This window comes from Zychaea mexicana (assembly GCF_025766255.1).
Source record: "Zychaea mexicana strain RSA 1403 chromosome Unknown BDB00scaffold_18, whole genome shotgun sequence".
NCBI classification, from domain to species: domain Eukaryota; kingdom Fungi; phylum Mucoromycota; class Mucoromycetes; order Mucorales; family Lichtheimiaceae; genus Zychaea; species Zychaea mexicana.
In genome coordinates this window covers 187,870-214,443 of record NW_026516681.1, presented here as the reverse complement: position 1 = coordinate 214,443, position 26,574 = coordinate 187,870, and the positions used below count along the sequence as shown (strand labels likewise).

The 26,574-nt window shown below is 40.7% G+C and overlaps 7 protein-coding genes across 7 annotated transcripts; 2 read left to right on the top strand and 5 right to left on the bottom strand.

Annotated features, from left to right (window-relative positions):
• Positions 1-1,271: 1,271 nt before the first annotated feature.
• On the bottom strand, positions 1,272-1,571 carry BDB00DRAFT_740646 (uncharacterized protein; the record flags this gene model as incomplete). The annotated part of the gene is made up of 1 exon (XM_053118453.1): positions 1,272-1,571. A coding segment is annotated over one exon (300 nt), but the record flags the coding sequence as incomplete, so codon positions are not given.
• Positions 1,572-7,360: 5,789 nt separating this feature from the next.
• On the top strand, positions 7,361-8,770 carry BDB00DRAFT_759640 (uncharacterized protein; the record flags this gene model as incomplete). Its single annotated transcript, XM_053119148.1, has 3 exons — positions 7,361-7,515; positions 7,606-7,886; positions 8,472-8,770. Coding segments are annotated over 3 exons (735 nt in total), but the record flags the coding sequence as incomplete, so codon positions are not given.
• A 2,100-nt stretch (positions 8,771-10,870) lies between these two features.
• BDB00DRAFT_193766 (uncharacterized protein) lies at positions 10,871-11,592 on the bottom strand. Its single transcript, XM_053116427.1, has one exon. The coding sequence runs from the start codon at positions 11,352-11,354 to the stop codon at positions 10,992-10,994; it is 363 nt and encodes a 120-aa protein (XP_052982072.1). The 5' UTR covers positions 11,355-11,592; the 3' UTR covers positions 10,871-10,991.
• Positions 11,593-16,252: 4,660 nt separating this feature from the next.
• BDB00DRAFT_811905 (uncharacterized protein) lies at positions 16,253-16,571 on the bottom strand (the record flags this gene model as incomplete). The annotated part of the gene is made up of 1 exon (XM_053122661.1): positions 16,253-16,571. A coding segment is annotated over one exon (198 nt), but the record flags the coding sequence as incomplete, so codon positions are not given.
• A 679-nt stretch (positions 16,572-17,250) lies between these two features.
• On the bottom strand, positions 17,251-18,140 carry BDB00DRAFT_811898 (uncharacterized protein). Its single transcript, XM_053122660.1, has 2 exons — positions 17,620-18,140; positions 17,251-17,529 (listed from the first exon to the last, which is right to left on the bottom strand). Exons 1-2 carry the CDS (start codon positions 18,026-18,028, stop codon positions 17,522-17,524), a joined length of 417 nt encoding a protein of 138 aa, XP_052982070.1. The 5' UTR covers positions 18,029-18,140; the 3' UTR covers positions 17,251-17,521.
• A 4,457-nt stretch (positions 18,141-22,597) lies between these two features.
• BDB00DRAFT_193642 (uncharacterized protein) lies at positions 22,598-23,349 on the bottom strand. Its single transcript, XM_053116426.1, has 2 exons — positions 23,296-23,349; positions 22,598-23,183 (listed from the first exon to the last, which is right to left on the bottom strand). Exon 2 carries the CDS (start codon positions 23,080-23,082, stop codon positions 22,720-22,722), a length of 363 nt encoding a protein of 120 aa, XP_052982069.1. The 5' UTR covers positions 23,083-23,183; positions 23,296-23,349; the 3' UTR covers positions 22,598-22,719.
• A 2,820-nt stretch (positions 23,350-26,169) lies between these two features.
• Positions 26,170-26,574, top strand: BDB00DRAFT_896511 (uncharacterized protein). The gene has a single exon (XM_053128516.1). The coding sequence runs from the start codon at positions 26,191-26,193 to the stop codon at positions 26,410-26,412; it is 222 nt and encodes a 73-aa protein (XP_052982068.1). The 5' UTR covers positions 26,170-26,190; the 3' UTR covers positions 26,413-26,574.

Below are 26,574 nucleotides of genomic sequence, written 5' to 3'. Positions count from 1 at the left end.
TTCGTCTTTGGCAAGCCAGTGCCAGTAAAGGAGGTCATCATCCTTGTTTTACATGATTGCTTCAACGTAGCCCTATTGCACATGCATTGTTCGAAAAGCTGAAGCCAAAGATCAGAACAAAGGGAGCATAAAGGAGAAGACACAGAAGCGCGCGGTTCACTGTGCATGCTCAACGGCAGTGCATAATACAGGTATTCCATCTTCGCATTCTGGAAAAGCGTACGTGGGCTTCAAATGTGTCTTTTGTATGTTTGTAGCTTATACAGATGCCGAGAAAAGTGAATCAAATATACAGTAAAAAGAGGGATGGATCATGTATATACAAGTGGAGAGAGAAAGAAATTGGCGATTTAGAAAATAGAAAGATCCATAGCATGGGATATTCAGTGAGACATTACTTGGCATCGATTTCATATATTTTTCGCTTGGAACTGGCTTTCAGAGAAGGCATGCAGGGAGGTATCGGTGATGGAATTAAGCCATCGTCTGTCGGTAGAACAATGTCGTCGTCGTCATTGATGATGGCAAGCGTGTTTTTCATGATAGTTTTAGCCTGCCACACCAAAGAAAGAAGAGGAATGAACATTTTTGAGAACTGTTCAACAGACGAAGGGAACTCGTATAGGCCAAATTTTTTAATTCTCACTACTGAACTATTGGGGCAATCCAGAATGTACAAGGTCAGATTCCTTCCTATTTAGAGACTTGTGTTAATCGAAATTGAGAATTGAAATAGGGTATTAATCATTAACAATAAATTAATAAAAGGTTTTAATAATTATATATAAATAATTGTTTAAAAATATATAGGAAAAAATAAAAAATTAGATTATAATTTTTTTATTTTTGAAACTTTTAACTTTTTTTTTAACTTTTTTTTTTAATTCTTTAAAAGGTTTAAGTTCTGTATAAACCTTTTTAAATATTTTAAAGTGATATATCTTTTAATGTTTAATGTTTAATTTAAAAAGTGGCGGAATGGTAGTGAGCATACCCTCCTCTACCTGAGGAATACTTGGACAATTGGTAGCTTGACAGTGAAAGGAATAACAAATTAATTAGCAATTTATTGCTAAATTAATTGTTATGGATTGATACTCATAGAGAGATTTGGATAAGTTAAAAATCGATTTCGGGACCCCAAGGTGAATTACATCTTGCAGCTCTCCATTTGGTGCATGTTCTCCAAAATCAATTTTTTCCTATTCCTATAACTCTTTATATGTCTTTCACGTGAGAATTAAAATGGGAGGCAATGTGAGTACTAGATTATGCTTACCAGTTACGATGAAGCCAATGACCTTAAGGTCATGGGTCCTGGTTGGCGCCATCTTTGACAAACTTGCCAGCATGTCTTTGAGCGTTCTTGGAAGCTTTAGTCTCCCTTCAATGGTAGCTTTTGTGTTGTGCTGGTCGTCGGAGCATGTCACTTCCAGACAGCCATACTCATGAGCCCCATTAATGAAGATGAGGTCAACCTTTGTTCCTACTAGCTTTCTGTCCAGTAGACCCTCATCATCTGTCCTCCACGCTTCATTCTTTCTTACTGAGGAGCTAGAACTGGCCTTTTCACCAGTACATGCCAAAGTGATTGGTAAGTTAGGGTGATATAAATCATTAGATATCATGCCGTCGTATAGGTTCAAATACCTTTGCACTCGGAGCTTTGACTCATAGAAGCACAACTGGATAAATCCCCATTTCTGGTGAATCAGATCAGCTTCAATATCATCATTGGCTGGCAGAATATCATATAAGAACAAGTCTAAGATATTGATGATGGATATTTGAGCCCAGTACAAATCAGCTTGTTCGATGGGGTGGGGGTAATGGGTTTAACACGAAACAGTTATTTACATATCCTCCTTTAGAAGGAAAGAAAATAAACATACTTCTTTCCTTCTAGATAGGATCTTATTCAGACATACCTTTTTGAGGTAGATTCTATAAGTATCATTATTCAATGAGAAACTAAATGTCTTTACTTTTTTTAAAAAAAATAGTGTTATTTAATTGATGCTATCTAATTTTATTAATTTATTAAAAGAAAATGTTTACAAAAATGTCTTTTAAAATCTTAGCGATCGCCCTATTCCCCCTTTGTATCCTGCGATTAACTTTAAACTTAGTTTGGGTTATTTCTAGTTATTGGTTTAAAATACTTATTTATAGATGTAATAGATTATTACAAACTTATTATTCTTTATTACAGAATAATATTCTATCTATTATTAAGTTTATTAAACATAAGTATTACTATTCTACAGATAAAAATCATTTTAGATTTGCATCTGTATTTTTAATTCCTAATAATCTAGTTGATTCTATTCATCTTTATTTTATAGAATTTATTCACTTCTTAAATAATAATCTTTCTAACATTTTTACAGGCTCTTTAGGTTCAGTATTACTAGGTTTATTAATTTATATTAGTTCTGCCCCTAATTCATCTAATACAAATCCTTCATCAAAAAATACTTTTAATGTTAATTTTGGAGATGGAGGTGCAGGGTCAAATAATCATCCATCAGATAGTAATTCTAATAATGATAAACTAATTACTTCTCCTGGAGTTGCTGCGGGAATTATTTCTAGAACAACAATAACTGCTGCAGTTAAAATTGCAAAAACAAATCCTAGAAATGGATTGTTTTCAGGTGTTGTTGGTACAGGATTTTTCAGTCTCCTAGCAGATGTTTGAACTTTTATTTAGACAGAAGGGATTTAATTTTAGGCAGAGTGGACATGAATGTTAATCTGAGTAGACATGAATAAAAGTTAATCTAGACATGAATAATAATTGATCTGGACATGAATGAAAATCGAGCTGGACATGAATGAAAATCGATCTAAACATGAATGAAGATCAAGCTGGACATAAATATAAATTGACCTGGACATGAATGAAAATCGAGCTGGACATGAATATAAGTTGACCTGGACATGAATAAAGATCGATCTGCACATGAATATAAAACGATCTGGACATGAATATAAATTGACCTGGACATGAATATAAATCGATCTGGACATGAGTAAAATCAATCTAGACAAAATAAAAATCAATCTATACATGAATGAAAATCGTTCTGGACAAGAATAATAATCAATCTAAACATGAATAATAGATAACCTGACCATAATAACAGTCAAACTGGACATTGTTTTAGTCAACTAAGACATAATAAAAGTTGAAGTAGATAATACATTAAGTATAGCAGAGCAGAATATTTGAGTACTTAAGATTTTCAATTCAAGTCAAGACATAATAGAAGTTAAGCAGTACAAAGCCAATGTCAAGATATAGTAGTATGGCTGGTTCACTTGTGACCAAAAGCTTGTAGGCTAATGAACAGGAAATAGCAAGGGTGCGTCAGAGACTCACTACTGTGTGCATAAGCCTATTTTGCTGCTGTGGGAATAGGGCCTGAGCGTTTCCCCTCCATTCATTTTACCCGTAACACAAACTGGAGGCTGGTGGCTGAGGTAGGTGGAAAGTGTGGGGTTTATTAGCAGCAGCAGGGAGGAAAAAAACAACAACTAAAGATCTTTTTTTTTCTCATTACCATTTGCCACGGCAAATCAACAGCTTCGACGCACACTTGTAAATGGCTCCTACTCTCTTCACGATGAATAAAAACAAAGAAAACAAAACGGCACAATCCACGGATTTATTGAAAAACGAAATGAAGGTAACTGTTTTCTTAAAAAAAGCATGTGCTCAAGATTGATAAGGAGTAGACCGCCGTTACTGCTGCTTAAAAAAACGCTGGGTAAGTGAACAAGGGAAGGAAAAGGTTACTGGTTGTGCTTGGGGTATAGCTTTAGTAGACATACGCTCATTCAGAATTACTGTATTTTTTTCTTCTCTGTATATACTTGATGCACCATCTTGCACCATTCCAACGTCAGACTTGCGTGCGTAATACAACATCGTCCTCTACCTGCACAAACGATTCATACTCACAACAAGAACGACGCAACAATCTTCTTCTCCATTACTCATACACAATCATATACAACATGGCGCTGATCCGCCATTGACTTGCAAAACATACAGCCTGACGCGATTACTGTTTTCCTTTTGTATATAACAATGTTAACATCGCCGGTCTTTATAGATGAATGAGCTGTAGATAGCAAGAAGGATAACTGACGCGTTTCTTTCCGTTTGTGTTGATGTAGATTGGATGAAAATAAAGTATGATGGCCGATATATAAGAAAGACAAAAAAGAAGGTTCTATAAGAGTTATACAAGTGCAAAGGATGTTGTTTCGTGGTGAAGGATGGTTATTGTAATTATTGATATTGCGTGGCAGAGCGTCTGGTGCCATGCACAGTCTCGCGTTTGTGAACCTATTTGTAGCCACACAATTCCGAGATGCGATCCTTGAATATCTGCCATCGAGCAGTAGGAACGCACACGATTTCATTATGAATGAGTGCAAGAACTCCACGTACAGTCGAGTGAGAGAGAGCGTAGCGAATGACGTCAAGGGTACTAACTTGTCGGTTGTTCTAGTTGCTGTTGTAATAGCGAAAAACTTCCTCCTTCATAACAACAATCGCGTTTTCTTCTTTGCCCCTGCCATATTATCATCACCGCTCAGAGCTATATTTATAGTTTTTATAGAAGCACTTGTAATAACATGCAATACCATCTCACACCTGTTTATGCAGACAACTGACACATAATAACTACATAATGTATGATCTTTGCTTTTATTTTTTTATCCCAGCCGTAACATCTACAGTAGCAATAATAAAACCCTACATTCCACCCGTCAGCATATATAACTACCTTATCCATCAAGACCGGCAATGTTCGTGTTAGCATATGCAAAAAGAAAAAGGTAATCGTCGTTGCCATCGTATGTGTGCGAGTACAGCGAATTGCAGAGGAGGGTTATAGTTGTGGTGGTGTGTATGCATCATAGGAATCTAATTATCATCGCGTTGGTGTGTATACAAACAGCAAAGAAAGAGATGACCGTCATTACGATGATGATGTGCTTGAGCGTACTAGTATTAAAACAAAAGACCGGCGTCATAGTCGTCATCGTGTAATATGGGCGTACATGATAGTGAAAGGTAATCGCGTCAGGCTGTATATTTGCAAATCAATGGCAGATCAGCGTGATGTTGTATATGATAGTGTATGAGTAATAGAGAAGAAGATTGTTGCGTCGTTCTTGTTGTGAGTACGAATCGTTTGTGCAGGTAGAGGACGATGTTGTATTACGCACGCAAGTCTGACGTTGGAATGGTGCAAGATGGTGCATCAAGTATATACAGAGAAGAAAAAAATACAGTAATTCTGAATGAGCGTATGTCTACTAAAGCTATACCCCAAGCACAACCAGTAACCTTTTCCTTCCCTTGTTCACTTACCCAGCGTTTTTTTAAGCAGCAGTAACGGCGGTCTACTCCTTATCAATCTTGAGCACATGCTTTTTTTAAGAAAACAGTTACCTTCATTTCGTTTTTCAATAAATCCGTGGATTGTGCCGTTTTGTTTTCTTTGTTTTTATTCATCGTGAAGAGAGTAGGAGCCATTTACAAGTGTGCGTCGAAGCTGTTGATTTGCCGTGGCAAATGGTAATGAGAAAAAAAAAGATCTTTAGTTGTTGTTTTTTTCCTCCCTGCTGCTGCTAATAAACCCCACACTTTCCACCTACCTCAGCCACCAGCCTCCAGTTTGTGTTACGGGTAAAATGAATGGAGGGGAAACGCTCAGGCCCTATTCCCACAGCAGCAAAATAGGCTTATGCACACAGTAGTGAGTCTCTGACGCACCCTTGCTATTTCCTGTTCATTAGCCTACAAGCTTTTGGTCACAAGTGAACCAGCCATACTACTATATCTTGACATTGGCTTTGTACTGCTTAACTTCTATTATGTCTTGACTTGAATTGAAAATCTTAAGTACTCAAATATTCTGCTCTGCTATACTTAATGTATTATCTACTTCAACTTTTATTATGTCTTAGTTGACTAAAACAATGTCCAGTTTGACTGTTATTATGGTCAGGTTATCTATTATTCATGTTTAGATTGATTATTATTCTTGTCCAGAACGATTTTCATTCATGTATAGATTGATTTTTATTTTGTCTAGATTGATTTTACTCATGTCCAGATCGATTTATATTCATGTCCAGGTCAATTTATATTCATGTCCAGATCGTTTTATATTCATGTGCAGATCGATCTTTATTCATGTCCAGGTCAACTTATATTCATGTCCAGCTCGATTTTCATTCATGTCCAGGTCAATTTATATTTATGTCCAGCTTGATCTTCATTCATGTTTAGATCGATTTTCATTCATGTCCAGCTCGATTTTCATTCATGTCCAGATCAATTATTATTCATGTCTAGATTAACTTTTATTCATGTCTACTCAGATTAACATTCATGTCCACTCTGCCTAAAATTAAATCCCTTCTGTCTAAATAAAAGTTCAAACATCTGCTAGGAGACTGAAAAATCCTGTACCAACAACACCTGAAAACAATCCATTTCTAGGATTTGTTTTTGCAATTTTAACTGCAGCAGTTATTGTTGTTCTAGAAATAATTCCCGCAGCAACTCCAGGAGAAGTAATTAGTTTATCATTATTAGAATTACTATCTGATGGATGATTATTTGACCCTGCACCTCCATCTCCAAAATTAACATTAAAAGTATTTTTTGATGAAGGATTTGTATTAGATGAATTAGGGGCAGAACTAATATAAATTAATAAACCTAGTAATACTGAACCTAAAGAGCCTGTAAAAATGTTAGAAAGATTATTATTTAAGAAGTGAATAAATTCTATAAAATAAAGATGAATAGAATCAACTAGATTATTAGGAATTAAAAATACAGATGCAAATCTAAAATGATTTTTATCTGTAGAATAGTAATACTTATGTTTAATAAACTTAATAATAGATAGAATATTATTCTGTAATAAAGAATAATAAGTTTGTAATAATCTATTACATCTATAAATAAGTATTTTAAACCAATAACTAGAAATAACCCAAACTAAGTTTAAAGTTAATCGCAGGATACAAAGGGGGAATAGGGCGATCGCTAAGATTTTAAAAGACATTTTTGTAAACATTTTCTTTTAATAAATTAATAAAATTAGATAGCATCAATTAAATAACACTATTTTTTTTAAAAAAAGTAAAGACATTTAGTTTCTCATTGAATAATGATACTTATAGAATCTACCTCAAAAAGGTATGTCTGAATAAGATCCTATCTAGAAGGAAAGAAGTATGTTTATTTTCTTTCCTTCTAAAGGAGGATATGTAAATAACTGTTTCGTGTTAAACCCATTACCCCCACCCCATCGAACAAGCTGATTTGTACTGGGCTCAAATATCCATCATCAATATCTTAGACTTGTTCTTATATGATATTCTGCCAGCCAATGATGATATTGAAGCTGATCTGATTCACCAGAAATGGGGATTTATCCAGTTGTGCTTCTATGAGTCAAAGCTCCGAGTGCAAAGGTATTTGAACCTATACGACGGCATGATATCTAATGATTTATATCACCCTAACTTACCAATCACTTTGGCATGTACTGGTGAAAAGGCCAGTTCTAGCTCCTCAGTAAGAAAGAATGAAGCGTGGAGGACAGATGATGAGGGTCTACTGGACAGAAAGCTAGTAGGAACAAAGGTTGACCTCATCTTCATTAATGGGGCTCATGAGTATGGCTGTCTGGAAGTGACATGCTCCAACGACCAGCACAACACAAAAGCTACCATTGAAGGGAGACTAAAGCTTCCAAGAACGCTCAAAGACATGCTGGCAAGTTTGTCAAAGATGGCGCCAACCAGGACCCATGACCTTAAGGTCATTGGCTTCATCGTAACTGGTAAGCATAATCTAGTACTCACATTGCCTCCCATTTTAATTCTCACGTGAAAGACATATAAAGAGTTATAGGAATAGGAAAAAATTGATTTTGGAGAACATGCACCAAATGGAGAGCTGCAAGATGTAATTCACCTTGGGGTCCCGAAATCGATTTTTAACTTATCCAAATCTCTCTATGAGTATCAATCCATAACAATTAATTTAGCAATAAATTGCTAATTAATTTGTTATTCCTTTCACTGTCAAGCTACCAATTGTCCAAGTATTCCTCAGGTAGAGGAGGGTATGCTCACTACCATTCCGCCACTTTTTAAATTAAACATTAAACATTAAAAGATATATCACTTTAAAATATTTAAAAAGGTTTATACAGAACTTAAACCTTTTAAAGAATTAAAAAAAAAGTTAAAAAAAAAGTTAAAAGTTTCAAAAATAAAAAAATTATAATCTAATTTTTTATTTTTTCCTATATATTTTTAAACAATTATTTATATATAATTATTAAAACCTTTTATTAATTTATTGTTAATGATTAATACCCTATTTCAATTCTCAATTTCGATTAACACAAGTCTCTAAATAGGAAGGAATCTGACCTTGTACATTCTGGATTGCCCCAATAGTTCAGTAGTGAGAATTAAAAAATTTGGCCTATACGAGTTCCCTTCGTCTGTTGAACAGTTCTCAAAAATGTTCATTCCTCTTCTTTCTTTGGTGTGGCAGGCTAAAACTATCATGAAAAACACGCTTGCCATCATCAATGACGACGACGACATTGTTCTACCGACAGACGATGGCTTAATTCCATCACCGATACCTCCCTGCATGCCTTCTCCGAAAGCCAGTTCCAAGCGAAAAATATATGAAATCGATGCCAAGTAATGTCTCACTGAATATCCCATGCTATGGATCTTTCTATTTTCTAAATCGCCAATTTCTTTCTCTCTCCACTTGTATATACATGATCCATCCCTCTTTTTACTGTATATTTGATTCACTTTTCTCGGCATCTGTATAAGCTACAAACATACAAAAGACACATTTGAAGCCCACGTACGCTTTTCCAGAATGCGAAGATGGAATACCTGTATTATGCACTGCCGTTGAGCATGCACAGTGAACCGCGCGCTTCTGTGTCTTCTCCTTTATGCTCCCTTTGTTCTGATCTTTGGCTTCAGCTTTTCGAACAATGCATGTGCAATAGGGCTACGTTGAAGCAATCATGTAAAACAAGGATGATGACCTCCTTTACTGGCACTGGCTTGCCAAAGACGAAAGATAGCAACAATAACAAAAAACTAGCCAATGAATAAAGCGTGCTATGCCATGTCGAGCTCATCCAGGCTCTTATCATACTGACGTGCTTCAAGGCAGCCATATTTGATTTGTGCTGACGAGTTATTTGTGGCACAATTACTAGATGCTGCAGTATATATATGTAAATAATCGATATTGATGGCTTGATAGGATCATTGTCTGTGCGTAACCCGTCATCTATGAATCAACAAAAAGAACGAGTGGATTGGTAAGAAAGGCTATAGCCAGGAGAATGGGATCGAAGCAAGAACTCAATACATGATAATGGCACTGAAAAATAGCTACAACTGTATGTACATAGTACGTGGTGAGGTATCGCCACCACCATCAAATAATTGAAAGTACATCATCGCCCTGTGATCACGTTCCTGAGTGCTTGACAATGGGGCGGATACAGACTCTATTGTAAGTATCCAAATTATATGATCCTTCGCGGACACTAATTATTATTTTGAAGTTTTTTGGATTACGTTGTCGTACATGTACCACGAATTAGTACTGCAAACAGTGCGGGACGCTTGTCTATTTCTTTGACTATTACACGACAGGATATCATAGACAATGTCAGCAACGACAACAAAACATCGAGCCATGATGTGCCTCTTGATGGTCATTTAGTATACTTAACAATGGCACCATGTTACGGTTTATTGGATAAATTAGCAACATCTTCAGTATCAATTTGGTACTTGCTCCAGCTGACGGCACATGATAGGCGTGCTAATTAAAGTGGCCGAGCCTCTCATATGATACAGCCTGACGATTCATCGTTTAAGTTAGTGCTCAAAACATCGAGATAGTCATATTGTAACACATGCGAATCGTGCAAAGCAAGTCGCTCCAAAGAAGAAGATATACAGTGAACCCCCGCTTTTTGCACCCCCGTTTATTGCAGATCCCCACTTATTGCAACTTTTTTGAGCAGATTCCCGCTCAACACTTAGTAAAATTGCAGATTCCTCGGTTTTTGCAGATTGCAACTTGGAAATCGGGACCTGCAATTTCCCGCTTTAGCCTTATATATTGTATATTAATCTCACACTTCAGAGACAGTGAGACTCGAACCAGTGACAAAAGAGATACACTATTGTATTCTATTATTTAAGAGCTTTTAAACTAAATAAGGAAAGATGTGATTGCCAGCTTATCGATCCCACTTGTGTAACATATTCACATTTTGCAGTTCCTCAGATTTTGCAACTTTTTTGACGGTATTCCCGCTGTTGCAAAAAGCGGGGGTTCACTGTAGGCTTGGTAGTTGAGAGGTTGTTCACTGTTTTCGACTTTTATTCGCACTGGTCGTATGCTGCCTGGTCGAGTGTTCCACCATCCTCATAACCGGCGAGGAAAAGAGATACAAGTTTTGGACAATGCTCACGTAAAAGCGACGGAAGCGAATGGCCAGTTGCTACGATATTACACAGGCACAAGGAGAGTCGCTGGAGATTTGTTGCTGTTCTCAGGAACGGTAACGGATCAAAGCTGCCTTCCTTATCAATGTTACAAAACTCTAAACTCAAGCCCACGAGATGCTGGTGTTTGAACGATGGCGCCAACTGTGGTTTATTTTGTTCACCGCCATATACGAAACCATAGTAGGACAGATGGCGAAGGTTCGGGCAATGACACAGTATCATGTCAGGGGTGGTATTGGTCTGGTCCTCTTCGTCGTGTGCGATAGAAACGCGGGCAAGTGTGCTGCCACATATACCAATTAACTTTAGGAAATCTGACTGTTTTACAAGGCTGGAGCATATTTCAACTTTGTCAATAGTTTTTAGTGTTATTATGTAGCAACCGTTATGTTGTTATACGTACCTTCTTCAATCGCGTCGCATTTCAGATCGGTTAAGAAATTAATTACAGCTGTCGAATGATCTCTGTCATAGCTGGCTTGCACGCGTATTTGTTTTACAACAGATCCACGGATGCACGATCGATACGGGAGGAGGTCAGGTACGATGTTGTGCCCATCGTCCATTGACAAACTTTCCCACATGCCCTGCCATTCCAAAATCGCAGAGCGCCAATCGTTGCATACAGAGGCATAATGCCATCGTTCCTTAAAAGTCAAATGACTGAAAACTATGTGTTGTATATCGCTAGGGAGTGTTGACAGATGATCCTTGGCTGTGTTACGCGTTGCCATAGAAAGGAAATACAAAAGTTTGTGGCGACAGCATGTCGGGTGACAATTTATCTTGACCAACGATAAGAGGCATCATGGTAAGTCAAGAATAGGCGGAAACACTTGATAGTTTGGCAAAAATATTTAAATTGCATTATCATTATGAGAAACAGCTATGATTGAAAAAAAAAACAGTGTATGTCGATGTACGAATAAACTATTGTGTCTTTTTGCCTTCTGAACTGCTGATGAGTAATCTTGTCGATATGGATAACCTTGAAAACATGTTTTTAATCCACTTTTTCACGGCATCGTCTCATAGTGAATGATTTGTACGGATGAAAGTTAGGGGCGATATTCTGCTTATTTGTTGGCGGCAGAGTCATCCAGAATTTTTGCCAACTGATTCAAACTGGCAAGCACCGGCCAATGTTATTCAAATGTTAAAGTAATGAGTCTCGAGAGGCAACAACGGGAGAGGTTCGATATGGTGAGCTTTCGTTGTTGTCAAGGAAACGAACTATATATTCCAAAGTCCACGTTTCCCCTTTTGATAATCCTCTTTTGTTTCCGCCTAAACCTAACCTGGGACGTGTACTTTTCCTTGTCAATGTCAAAAGAAAACCCTCAACTACTCGACGAAACTGATTTCGACGCCATTGTGCTCGGCACTGGTTTGATCGAATCCATTGTAGCGGGGTGAGAGTTATCCCGCTTTTTCCTACGCCCGTGGAAATTATTAAAAGATATTAGTAATGGTTGTCAGACGTCATTCCAATGAACCGTCCGACTCTCTGATTATAATAAGTAGTTTTGCCTTTGCCCATTTCAATAGTGTTATCCAAGCAAAAAACATGGTCAGGATAAGAACAAGCATGTCAATCTCCAAGGCGACGTGTCCATGGAATAGACTTTGGGCTAGTGGCTTGAAGATAAACAAGAAGCAGGTATAGATGTACATAAAAACTTTCCTGAGCTTGAATCATTGGAAATACATGAATCTTATATCTTTGGAAGGGTGCCATGTAGAAAGAAAGAGAGGGTGAACCTCATAATAGATTTTATTGCATACATATGATAAGCAGGCAACTTTGATTCTGGAGAATTGCAATTATGGAACATGGGCTATGTAACATACAAGGGCCATTTATTACTCATCTCATAAACAATGCATACACTGCTTAGCAGCCTAGTCGCATACAGTACAAGCTATCAGGAGAAGCTACGGCATACATATAAGTTACATTTTCTGATACAGATACTACTATCTAACGAGAGCTATACACATCACAACCGTTAGTTGCATAGCAAAAGCGAGACTGACACAATGTACATATACTACGTATATCGCAGGGCTATGCTGTTATAATGATACAAATATATCATTTAGGCACACATCATGTATTAAAATATGTGTAATCTCATCACACATCCCAACTTACTCTTTTTTACCGTCTCTCCTGCCCTTAATTATTATGTAAGCATCTCAGTGGTCTTGGGTGAATCCCTCTCTATCTATTTGATGGAGCATGTGACATAATGCGTAGTTGAAAGGTTATGAAAGCCACGTTACACTAATACCTTTATTCCGCAGGTACGTATGTATATCTTGATCTGGTATGATGGGAATTCGGCGCGGTCATGTAATCTATTAGTGAACAACCTCTCTACGTAGCAAATGCTCTTGTTTGCATGTCACTTTTGAGATTTTGATGTACGATTTGATTGAACGCATAAAATTTATTGCACAAAGTAATTCGAATAATAAATGTTTCTATACACTAGTAGATATAAATACCACTGCTAGGAAATATTATGTCCTCATCTCCAGTCCTACAAATGTTAGTCAGTTCTTATCTGCGGTAATGATAGCCCCTTGTTCTTTTTTTTTCTTTTTTATAAACTTTTAAAATCTTTCAGTTTCGGTTTTCTTCCACATCTTTCATTTCGTGAGGCGTGACATGTTTTAAGTTGCTTTGGCGCACTGAGTTGGTGCATTATGGTAGGATTCATGCACCGCTCGTTCTTGAGATGATATTGCCTTCGATCCGATTACATTTGTTTTTCTTGCGTTGTAATAATGCTTCTTGATGATTGTGAGTTCGATATTTGATTTAGCTTTCGTTTAGACTAAATATATAGATGTATTTTAATATTGGTTATTGATGATCTCGTCGTAAAGATTAAACACGGCATCGTCTTTGCTTCTACTTACCGTTGATTTCTTTGATGATTACATTGGTATTCAGTTTGATATCGAATGTTGTTTTTTTCTTTTACTTTTGAATGTAACGCTTTTTTGAATTCGTGATCGGCTGTTCGTCTTGTATTACTTGCGCAATTGCGTCATTTTTGTAAGATGAATTGTGTTGCAGTAGTGTCGATGCCGATTTATAATGTAATGTTGATATACATCTCGTCGTAACCTCGCTTCAAAGTACTGCTACTGTAGGCTTTTGATGTAGTACTGAAGCGTCTCGCACCATAAATAGTGTTTCTTTGTTTTGGCAATGGTATGGTTCGTTGCATGGATTCCGCCTCAGTTTCCGATCTTGTGCCATTTGTTGCTTGTATTTTTTTCTTTTCCTTTTTTTTGTCTTTTTTTTTGCTTTTTCTTTTTCTTTTTTCTTTTTCTTTTTTCTTTTTTTTTATCTGTCATGTTTGTGGGAGCTATCATTACCTAGACATTAACTTACCAGTCATTTGTCGGAGGAGACTTGTACGGGACTTCCGGGAAGCAGGGCTTCGTTGTAAAAAAGTTTTCGTAGATAGTTTACTACACTGTATTTAAGTGAAATTTTACTTAGTTATGATTCGAATGTAACAATTACATTTCTTTAGACTGCTTCTTACCATAATACAGATACTACGATCTGTTTGCTACGCTTGGCGTTATCTCGATTCCACTGCAATTTCGATGTGGATAGCCACTGTCTACAGCTCTGGGGACAAGTTTTTCTTGTTATTGTCGAATAGTGAACGGCGAGTAGCAAGTATCGTATCTCGCTATCTCCTCTGTGCTATCCTTTGGCATGCCGTGAGAGCGTATGTGTAGGCCTATATTCAAGGTACCGTCGCATAGTACCGTGTGCAACCGTCCTAACCAAGAGAGAATTGTTAAGTACGCATGATCCAAGTGTTGTTGATTGCTTCATAATTTTCATATTTTAGCTTGATATCACGTATTTACCTGTAAGGACCCTCATCAATAACTTATTGCGGCAAGTGCAAGCTAATCTTCCGCCATGATAATTGCCTCAGCACCAAGAGCATTCGTTGCAGATTCGTTTGAGCAGTTGAACTCGTCGTCCTTGATGGTTCTTGCCGCCATTGGAATGACGCTCCATTTTTAGTTGAAATTTGTCGCGTCACACCTTTGCTGTCCCAAGAAGAAGAAGAGATTGATATGGCTACCGTCGCCTTGCTAATTTAACATTGTCCGATCGAATAGCCAGGTGTGCTTGCTGCATTTTCGGAACTGCCTCTTTCAATAGTTCATTGCTCTCGCATCTTTAGTCACTTAAGAGGCCATCGCTCCATGATTTCGCCTTATGCCTACGCGTGAAGGTAAATATGCCTTGGACAAATGATTGTATGCGAAATTGGAATTGTAGTATCTGCGAGACGTCGTCAAGGTTCGTTTTCGCTGCCCCTTGTTATGTTGTTGCCAAGCCCGCATTTTTGTGTCAATCGCGCCCTGTTGTCGCTCGTAGTTGCTGCGGGCCGATTCCGTCCAAGTGTGCGATCTGAAATTTGTTGCCCATTGCATCTTGTTGCCACTTGTTTTTTTTTTGCCATCACAATAAAATAGTTGATGATTGATTGTGGGCTGAAATTGTCGCTTAGTTTCTTGTCACCGCAACGTAATAACGGATAGGACGGGGTTACCGTAGTGGCGATTTGTGTATTCCATGTACTCGACCAGTCGAATGTGCTGCTCCGCATCATGCACCGCTGCAAATGTTGTCAAATTTAGCTGTATGTCGTCCTAGTTTCTTGCCGCTCTTGCGCTTGTGTTTAATTATTATCACGTTCATGTCGTACATGGAGATAATAAATCAGCTCCCTTCGTTGATTAAAAACTGTTCCCTTGATTCTTTGCTTTTTTTTGTCCCCAGAAGCAGCGATACGTAGAAGTAGTCGTCTTGTTGAATGATGTTGATTCGTCGGACAAACCGTCATGTGTGCTGTCGCCAAACGTCCATGATGTGCCCTTTTGTACTCCATTGCCACCATTTGAAGTTACCACCTTTGTTGATTGAGCGTTGTTGTTGTTGCGGCAAGCCCCTGTTGCTTTGTTGCCATGAGCAGACAGTAGATCCAGTTTTTTTTTTGCCATCTCATTGATTTGATGCTGATATGGTCCAATAGTTGTGGTGTGCCCAGCTTTGTTGCCATCATATCGGAAATTGACATTGCTGACATTGCTTATTTGTTGGGTTAAGGTTGTCTCGCACAAGTCCTTGAAAAGCTTGAGATTTATGCCGCATATAAATAATCCGCGAAAAGGTCATGTCGCCTGTGTTTGCCACCGATATAATGTTCACCTCGAATGAGTCATGCCAAAGTAGCCTGTTCGCTAGGCCTTGCAGCTGCTTCGTCTATGCACTTGTTGTATGCATATGCTGTAATCTCCGTGATCTGTTTGAGTAATACAGATATCCGCATCAGTTTGCCGCCATAGCGCCGCCAACAGACAATAAATTTGCTGCTTTACCTGGAATTTCTCAATCCATGTTTCCATTGAGTATCGCGTGTTCTTGTTTGTAAGCCAATTTGGAAGAGCGCCCGTTTGTCGTCGCCATTTGACCGTGATAGTCTGTTGTCAAGAGACTGATCAAGCCAAAGACGGGATTCTCGCAAGTCCCGGAGTTTTTTACTCGGCTAGCCTGGAAATATGACGCCACCTGTAGCAGCATAACCATCATGAATCATCCACCAAGACCACACGAGACGACGTGATCAAGCCAAAGACGGGATTCGCACAACACCCCGAATTTTTACTCGGCTAGCCTGGAAAGCTGACGCTCTCCATCGCGGCGTACCACCCACACCGCTGGCCGAACACCCCAACCCGGACACCCCAGCTTCACGGAATCCGGAGGCAAAGGTGGAGGCTGAGGCTGGACTAACATGGCTGTGACACTGACTACAGCCGGTGGAGGATCCAGGGTATGGAAAGGGCGAGGACAACTCCGGTTGAGCCTTCGGTGGCAGGGATTGGGTGAGCAACATTGCCCCTGGTTGCCAGGGCTTACGCAGGAACACCATCCACATGAGCTGGAACTGACTGGGATGACAACCTTGGAGAGGAATAAATTCCTAATATTGGGCCCCTCTTCGCCTTCTTCACACCACATCCGTGTTGAATGCGATAAGAAGAAGGGAAGAAGGAAAGGAAAGAGGTATATCAGTTAGTAAGCCTCTTCTTATAAAAATGGCCGTAAGCATAGTACGTACCGTAATCATACAAGCATGACACCTTGGGTTGTCATTTGCTGTCAAGAACCGCCGCTGTACATGTGTCTCGATGGTGGATTCCTGCTGCCTACACAACCAAGCGTTGCTCACCTCCCCACCACCGGCTCAACCGGAGTTGTCCCCATGTGCCCCCTCCAACCCCTTCACCCCCGGTGGCTGCAGCCAGTGTCGGCGCCAATGCCAACCCCAACCGCCTTTACCTCAAGAAACCATCCACTGAGATGTCCGGGCCGCACCCCATCGCCTGACGAAGGCGGCGACCGCCAGACACACCAAAGCACCGTGGCCGAGACGACCACCAAAGCCGAGAACCAGACATACGCTCTACTGGATATGAAATTTAATCATGAGCATTTCATCCAAACTAGGAAGCTTCCACAAATACATGATACGTTACCTTCACCAAGAGCCCTAGGACGCGCCCAAAACGACAGGCACACACAAAGAAACGATCGCCCGACAACCGTGAGCCAAACCCACCAGGCAGAAAAAGAAACGATGACCGAACAAGGTCACTACGCAGCACGAAACAGAACAGCAAACGACGACATGGTAGAACAGAAGGCATAGATGGCATAGACGGCATAGACGGGCATAGGAGGCATAGACGGGCATAAATGGCGGGATGACAGGAAAATGACGGCACAGACGCGGAAAAAAAGAAGACGACAACACCAGGGGAGAGGACAACAAGGAACGGAATGGGCTTAAACGCCTGTTTAAAGAAGCATTTCTATTAGTATCTAACTTATAGCACGTAACCCATTTCAGACAGGAAAAAATTGACATTTTTGCTGTTACTTACCCTCGTACAAGCCGCGAAGATCGCTGTCCTGATGGACAAGCGCGAACAGCTGGCTTAACACCTCTTGAGAATCCTCCAGCGCAAGGATCTCCAGCAACTGCGCGTCGTACTTGGAGGTGTTTGCGATGTCAACCACCAACAACTCTATGAGTTCCTCTGCGTCGGTCTGTGGTGGTGGTGGTGCGGAAGTGGTAGTGGCGGCAGGAGGCGAGAAAGAAGACGAAGCAATGTTGTCGCGAGCAACAGGCGCAGCGGAAGACGAAATTGGCGGCATTAGAGGTGGAGGAGCAGGCGGAGCAAAAGTGAAGTCGAAGGACGCGGATGAAACTGTGGCGGTGGTGGTGGTGACAGGAGGCGGAAGCAAGAAAACGAACGGAGTTGGTGGTGCGAAAGAAAAGGTGAATGGCATTGTAGCCGGGACAGTAGCGGTGGCGGTGGTGATGTTGTTGTTGTTGTTGTTGTTGTTGCTGGCAGCGGACGGAGCAGAAGAGACGACGGCGACAGGAGACAAAGCGGGAGAGAAGACAGGCGACAGCATTTCCACGTCAGGGGACGGAGCAGAAGAGACGACGACGACAGCAGACAAAGCGGGAGAGGAGACAGGCGACAGCATTTCCACATCGACGGACAAGCTGCGGTGACGGGTGCGATGGCGAGGGTGGCGCCGAGGAGCAAGGAACGACGGCGGAATAGGAGGTTGGCGAAGGTGGTGATGGCGGTGACGAGGGTTGCCGCAAACAGAGCGCGCAACGGGAACGAAAGGCACAAAGGCCAGCACAGCGGCATCTTGGTAGCACGCTGGCTCTTCGACATGATCAACCTCCGAAGGAACCACAGCTGCGGAATCACCCACTGCTGGCAGAGTCGACAGATACTCAAATACCTGAGGCTCGGAGGGTTCGAATGAAGCCTCGGGAGGCAACATCTCCACATCCTCGTCAATAAAGGGAGCCTCGTCAACAACTGCTGAAGAGAGCGAATCGTCAAAGTCAGGAAAGGAGGAGCTCGCTTCCGCCGACACAGCAGACAAGGACATATCAACCGCTTTTGGCGAAGAAGGCAAGACATGACGGTCGGCTACTGGGCTCGAGGGCCGCGAAGCACACAACGCGTCAAGCTGCACAACTTGCACTGCAGGACTTCCACTATCTGCTGGAGTTGCTGTGTCCAGCTCAGGGCAGGCATCACCCGTTTCTTCACCCTGGGCAACCTCAACCGCAACAAGCAAATTGTACTCTTCTGCACGCTTTTGCCGGTAAGCACGCTCCTCGCGAAGGCGCTCCAGCCATTGCTGCTGATAGAGTTGCAGGTTGCGCGGAGAGAAAGGATCGTTCGGGTCACTTGCAGTCGTGCACGACGAGCTACCGCCATGCACAGTCGCAATGCGGGGAGTCACGGTGTCCACAGAAGACATTCCAAACGAATGCGCAACTGCAGGCACTGGTCTCTCCATTCCACGAACAGAGCTTTGGAGCACAGCAGGCTCTTGAGCAACTACTTCTTCAAGGTCCGTAAAGGGACTAGTCGGCAGGAAACTGGACAAAGCATTGGTCAACGAATGCACCAATGACCGCAGGACGAACGACAGCAACTTGGTCAATAAATGCACCAATGGCCGCAAAACAAACAACAACGACTTGGTCAACCACGACGGTGGTGATGGCAACGAATCATAAAACGCTTTTGCAAAGACAGCAAAAAGCATGAGTATAGCCAGTATGGCAATATACTTAGCCAAGAGCAGTAACAGCATGATGGGGATCATGAGTACGCAGAGGAAGACGGAGACAATTTCAAGCAAGAACATGACTTTGAGATGTCAGAAGAAACGATAAGGCTTTGGTAAAGAAGAAAAGAGGCGAAGTCGCGTAGCCCAGCTGGCCTTTAAGCCCAGAAATTGGGAGCCCGCTCGCTCTATAACTTTTTTTCGTAATCTGCCCCTTCCTGTCAGAAAGTTTGCTATGGGAACAGTATCCATCGTTTATTACCATGGCGGTTCCTTTATTCAAAAAATAAGCTGTTTGAAAGTAAAAAAAGTGGCTGCAAGTAAGCTGATTTGAGTAACGGTTGGACATAGTTCAATTTCCCAAACTTTTATTAATACGTAACAAAAGTATATACCGTGGCAGCAGCAATTCTCTATGATATCTTATAATTAATGGACACATCGTGACGCTGCTAAGATTCGTCTTTATCTCAGCATTAAAAGAAAGCAAGTTGTAATTGCATACGCAAAAAGTCGAGGTCTATCTTTTGCGGAAAAAGTAGATTGTATTCAATACGACCATGTAGGCATATGTTTTTATTTTTGTCAAAAACAACATGTCCCTATCTATAGTCTATGAATAAATTTGGCACTACACATAATTTGGTCAAAAAGAAACTCAAGATTGTTTCCATGAGCATCAATAAGTGGTAGGTTGCAATGATATGTTATGTATCAAATAAACTTTAGTGACGCTAATGGTAATTTTATAACAAGGTTTATCTTTTTTTCCGAGATGGACAGATGCCTTCAATCCGATTCACAGATACCGTGTGGGTATACCCAAACCACACAACTATCTTTATAGAGCCAGATCCGGTTTTTCCAATGCTTTACTGCAAAAAGTGAATAGTTGTATATGATAATAGAGGAAGAAAGAGAATAAATATGACACGCAAGATGCTGTTCGCGTCTTGTTTGGTTGTTTAGCTCTCTCGTCCAGGTGTGATGATAAGCTTTAATAAAGATAATAAGGACAAGATTAAGTATCTTTGAGATGATGTTTTATTCAACAAAGATAAAGCTCTTTATATTCTAGCTATTAAGACGCGATATCAATTCATCGACTAATGGATAAACTATGTGATATAGATGGATCAAGGACGTATCAGAACTTCTATTGAAGTCGCTATGTTAATCGGCACATCTTTGAAACCGCGTTAGCTGATGTAATGGCCGAGGTACCTGTTGATAGGTTCATTGTCCTGTTCACGTAAGGTGGATCATCTGAGTGAGAGATTTTATTCAATAGTGTTTAGCCGAAATGCCGTAGTGTTCATACGTGTGTGCTATAATGTTTAACCGAATATCTTATTGTTGATATCTTAAGCAGTGTATTAGTGTGGTTCACCACACCAGGATCTATCTAATATCATAGTACTCTAGGTAGCCAGCCCACACATCGGATACGTATTCAGTTATCAGGTACAAAATGTTGCTATTTTGAAATGTAAAATGGCTCTTTTTTTCTAAGAAAAAAAAAGTGAGGATCCGCAAAAGACATAGCCCAAAAAATCGGATTCACTGAGTGTATTTCATCGACTGACGACCACACTATATTCTGTGCATTTTTGTGCGTGTGGACGGCAACAAATTGGTCACCGTTGACGATACTGATAATATGAGACACCGGGCGCATTCTATCTTGTGGGGGGTGACGACGGAGGCACAGCTCAAGTTCGTGGTTAATACCATTGATCTTATATCATGCGGCTAGTATGTTCGTTCGTGCTACCGCGTTATTTAAAGATGATAGAAGACTTACATTTATTACACACGCGTGTTCAGCATATATTAAAACTTTAATGGTTTCCACACGTCAGTCTCCAAGATTCATTACAGGCTACGTATACTCTAAGGGGTGTATAGTAACCAATACCCTAAAATTACAACTGTTTGGTATATGCGACGCCTTCATGATCACATTAGTCTCTTAAAAACAGAAATCTTATGCACCTTATGTATTTAAAGGAAACTGTCCTAACGAGAATTCAAGCGAAGATCCAAAAGGAGCGAAAGGGATACAAGGAGAGAAAGAGGGAGATATTGTTGACGCTACCGCTACTATACATATATCATTTGCTTTAAAGTTTTCTGATAATGGTATGTGTGATGAATTTAAAAGGGTGTGAGAGCAAAAATACAGACCATGGTTTGGCTTTTTGGTCAAGTTTTTCCAAAATCTGTTCCAGAGCAGTATCGCTTTTGTCTGAATGATCTATTTCAGCTGCAAATCTGAAACGGATCCATTATACCGCCGTTTCCTTTTAAGACGACCGGCATCGATGCATGTGTCGAATTCGAGTTCATCGACTTTTCAGCGATCACGTCCAAGACTTGAGGTGTCACAGCTGCTGGGACCTGGTTGAACTTTATTGAACGTAGTAGTGGTGCCGTCTGCTGATTTGTTGTCGCTAATAACACCGTCAAGAGCTTTGCTAGCGCATCAGCAGTGATGCTTACACAGGAGTTGAGCTCTAGTGTTTCCAAAGATTTGGCGCCAATACCAATGGCTTCCAATACTGTATCGTCAATGCAATCGTGTTTATCATGAAGACAAAGATGCGTAAGGTTTGGTTCGTTGTCGATATGGCTGAGATCGAGGCGTTCAAGGGAAGGGAAAACGAGTACTGATAATCGTCCGAAAACACTTTCAGATGTGAGTGTGGCTCCTTTAAGATCTAAAAACTTTAAGCTTTCTCGGTAATCTCTTGCAATCGCACAAAGAAGGTCTTGCGATCCATTATAGAAATCTTGCGAATCGTGCAAAGCAAGTCGCTCCAAAGAAGAAGATATAGGCTTGGTAGTTGAGAGGTTGTTCACTGTTTTCGACTTTTATTCGCACTGGTCGTATGCTGCCTGGTCGAGTGTTCCACCATCCTCATAACCGGCGAGGAAAAAAGATACAAGTTTTGGACAATGCTCACGTAAAAGCGACGGAAGCGAATGGCCAGTTGCTACGATATTACACAGGCACAAGGAGAGTCGCTGGAGATTTGTTGCTGTTCTCAGGAACGGTAACGGATCGAAGCTGCCTTCCTTATCAATGTTACAAAACTCTAAACTCAAGCCCACGAGATGCTGGTGTTTGAACGATGGCGCCAACTGTGGTTTATTTTGTTCACCGCCATATACGAAACCATAGTAGGACAGATGGCGAAGGTTCGGGCAATGACACAGTATCATGTCAGGGGTGGTATTGGTCTGGTCCTCTTCGTCGTGTGCGATAGAAACGCGGGCAAGTGTGCTGCCACATATACCAATTAACTTTAGGAAATCTGACTGTTTTACAAGGCTGGAGCATATTTCAACTTTGTCAATAGTTTTTAGTGTTATTATGTAGCAACCGTTATGTTGTTATACGTACCTTCTTCAATCGCGTCGCATTTCAGATCGGTTAAGAAATTAATTACAGCTGTCGAATGATCTCTGTCATAGCTGGCTTGCACGCGTATTTGTTTTACAACAGATCCACGGATGCACGATCGATACGGGAGGAGGTCAGGTACGATGTTGTGCCCATCGTCCATTGACAAACTTTCCCACATGCCCTGCCATTCCAAAATCGCAGAGCGCCAATCGTTGCATACAGAGGCATAATGCCATCGTTCCTTAAAAGTCAAATGACTGAAAACTATGTGTTGTATATCGCTAGGGAGTGTTGACAGATGATCCTTGGCTGTGTTACGCGTTGCCATAGAAAGGAAATACAAAAGTTTGTGGCGACAGCATGTCGGGTGACAATTTATCTTGACCAACGATAAGAGGCATCATGGTAAGTCAAGAATAGGCGGAAACACTTGATAGTTTGGCAAAAATATTTAAATTGCATTATCATTATGAGAAACAGCTATGATTGAAAAAAAAAACAGTGTATGTCGATGTACGAATAAACTATTGTGTCTTTTTGCCTTCTGAACTGCTGATGAGTAATCTTGTCGATATGGATAACCTTGAAAACATGTTTTTAATCCACTTTTTCACGGCATCGTCTCATAGTGAATGATTTGTACGGATGAAAGTTAGGGGCGATATTCTGCTTATTTGTTGGCGGCAGAGTCATCCAGAATTTTTGCCAACTGATTCAAACTGGCAAGCACCGGCCAATGTTATTCAAATGTTAAAGTAATGAGTCTCGAGAGGCAACAACGGGAGAGGTTCGATATGGTGAGCTTTCGTTGTTGTCAAGGAAACGAACTATATATTCCAAAGTCCACGTTTCCCCTTTTGATAATCCTCTTTTGTTTCCGCCTAAACCTAACCTGGGACGTGTACTTTTCCTTGTCAATGTCAAAAGAAAACCCTCAACTACTCGACGAAACTGATTTCGACGCCATTGTGCTCGGCACTGGTTTGATCGAATCCATTGTAGCGGGGTGAGAGTTATCCCGCTTTTTCCTACGCCCGTGGAAATTATTAAAAGATATTAGTAATGGTTGTCAGACGTCATTCCAATGAACCGTCCGACTCTCTGATTATAATAAGTAGTTTTGCCTTTGCCCATTTCAATAGTGTTATCCAAGCAAAAAACATGGTCAGGATAAGAACAAGCATGTCAATCTCCAAGGCGACGTGTCCATGGAATAGACTTTGGGCTAGTGGCTTGAAGATAAACAAGAAGCAGGTATAGATGTACATAAAAACTTTCCTGAGCTTGAATCATTGGAAATACATGAATCTTATATCTTTGGAAGGGTGCCATGTAGAAAGAAAGAGAGGGTGAACCTCATAATAGATTTTATTGCATACATATGATAAGCAGGCAACTTTGATTCTGGAGAATTGCAATTATGGAACATGGGCTATGTAACATACAAGGGCCATTTATTACTCATCTCATAAACAATGCATACACTGCTTAGCAGCCTAGTCGCATACAGTACAAGCTATCAGGAGAAGCTACGGCATACATATAAGTTACATTTTCTGATACAGATACTACTATCTAACGAGAGCTATACACATCACAACCGTTAGTTGCATAGCAAAAGCGAGACTGACACAATGTACATATACTACGTATATCGCAGGGCTATGCTGTTATAATGATACAAATATATCATTTAGGCACACATCATGTATTAAAATATGTGTAATCTCATCACACATCCCAACTTACTCTTTTTTACCGTCTCTCCTGCCCTTAATTATTATGTAAGCATCTCAGTGGTCTTGGGTGAATCCCTCTCTATCTAGGTTCCTGGTGCACTGCGCTCGATCCGATAGGTCTGCCAGACTTGGGATGATTATGTTTCTCATGTTGTCTAGGTAATGCTCCCATTCAATCTGGTCAATAACACATAAATTGCATATGGCCAAGATAGCAAAAATAACTTGAATTCTCGTGGACGTGGTATAAGAGAGGGCCGTGCTAGCAAGACAACTACCAGATATAACTTGATGGACTATTGAGAAAAACCACTGGCTTGGCGTCAAGATCAACATAGTAGATAGATATTCCTACGGTGCGTTGCGTTCGTCAGCATTAAAAAATAGTCATCAACTACCGGCGATGCCTGTGCTGAAGACCGCTTCGCTCAAAGACGTGATACTGCTCCATGCTGTTTCTATCAGTGTAACTGGCTGGAAGCAGCCTTGCAACTACAAATAATATAACAGTTAAAGTTATCTGATCAGGGTACATGCATATGTTATAATTGCGAACAGCTGTACTTGATATTCACTTTGCATATAAAAGGACGTTAGCATTACAACCTACATTTTCGATCGCATAATGATGATAGCAGTCGATAATGTGCATATTAGCAATCTAGTTAATATAATTCCAGCCGCCAAAAATGATCACGATGTGACTCGCGAGCCTAGAGAAAAGAGGCCAAGTTAGATGAGAAGTTAGCATCCACGACCTGCTTAAAAAGAAAATAAAGGAAATATTGGCAACCATAGAGAGGGACAAGGCAAAGGTGTGACGCTCGGCCAGGTTTGCATCCACAACTTACTCGCAGGCATGGAGAGGGACAAGGCAAAGGTGTGACGCTCGGCCAGGCTTGCATCCACGACCTGCTTGCAAATAATTGAAATTACAGGTGCAACAATGGAAAAGCCCCAGAGTGCTTCAATGAGATTTGCGTTCACGACTTACAATCAATTATGACACAACGGAAAAGCTAGTATATGGAAATGTCATCTAGGATATCGATATCGGTCTACTAAAGAAAAGCGAGAAAAATCAGAAGATAGCATTAGTGATGACGTGCAAAAAAAAGCTTAGAAAATGGTAGAAGCATCTCTTCATCAAGGTAACTCCGTGGAGACAAGCTTGGTTACGTATTCTATTGTGTTGTGCAACTGCAAGTAAGCCACAAGCAACGAAACTTACGGAAACGAAATATTTACCTTCTTCTGCTCATCTTTCCACAGCCTCTTTTCTGCACTTACCAGTCAACTGCATTTAGGCCCCGCTTCCTGGGCACGACAAAATACGTCGTCCGGGCTTTTCCAAACTACAAGTTCCGCATTTATTTGTATTCGACCATCAACTCGGGTATATCCGTCGCCGCACCCCAGTAGACGGGATCTACCACCGCATCTTAACAACAAGATTTTTTACCGACTTATGGGAAGGGAGGATCTACTTTCTTGCCGGATTTGCGAAAGTTGCGATACAAACTACAGCACCAGGGGGAGGCATTTTGGGTCTCAGTGACGCTCAACCTTTGCACCAATATGTGCAACAGCAACTGCCACGATGGCAAACACGAGCATACAAACAACTTTGCACGCCACCACAACACAGCGTACCCCAGATCGTCGCCAAACAGTGAAAGCAATTTTGGCGTTGGCCAATGGAACATGGATCCCGCAACCTATGGTATCGTACCATATACAACTCGTTACCAACTGCCGAGCGTCTGTTCCGTCTGGGTCTGCAGGATCTTACCAGTGCTACATGCCGCTTATGCAATGACGATATTGATACTCCTGCACACTTGCTAGTGCTTTGTCGCCACCGCCATTCCGTATGGAACCTTATCTGGGGACAACACTACTACCGAGCTGCATACTGATCGCCTTATACATTTTCTTCGGACGCTCTCGTGGCCTGACTACCATTCTCCACCAACACACCATTCGCGCTATGCTCCCACTCTCATCGCCTGCACTATGGGAGGTATTTGGGCGGCGTACTGGCAACTCATCTTTGATGATATCCCATACACTATGGCAAG

What these genes read in the sequence shown, in the direction of transcription:
- BDB00DRAFT_193766 (XM_053116427.1), bottom strand. Translation starts at nt 11,354, where the DNA reads ATGGCAACGCGTAACACAGCCAAGGATCATCTGTCAACACTCCCTAGC.
- BDB00DRAFT_811898 (XM_053122660.1), bottom strand. Translation starts at nt 18,028, where the DNA reads ATGCCATTCACCTTTTCTTTCGCACCACCAACTCCGTTCGTTTTCTTG.
- BDB00DRAFT_193642 (XM_053116426.1), bottom strand. Translation starts at nt 23,082, where the DNA reads ATGGCAACGCGTAACACAGCCAAGGATCATCTGTCAACACTCCCTAGC.
- BDB00DRAFT_896511 (XM_053128516.1), top strand. Translation starts at nt 26,191, where the DNA reads ATGGAACATGGATCCCGCAACCTATGGTATCGTACCATATACAACTCG.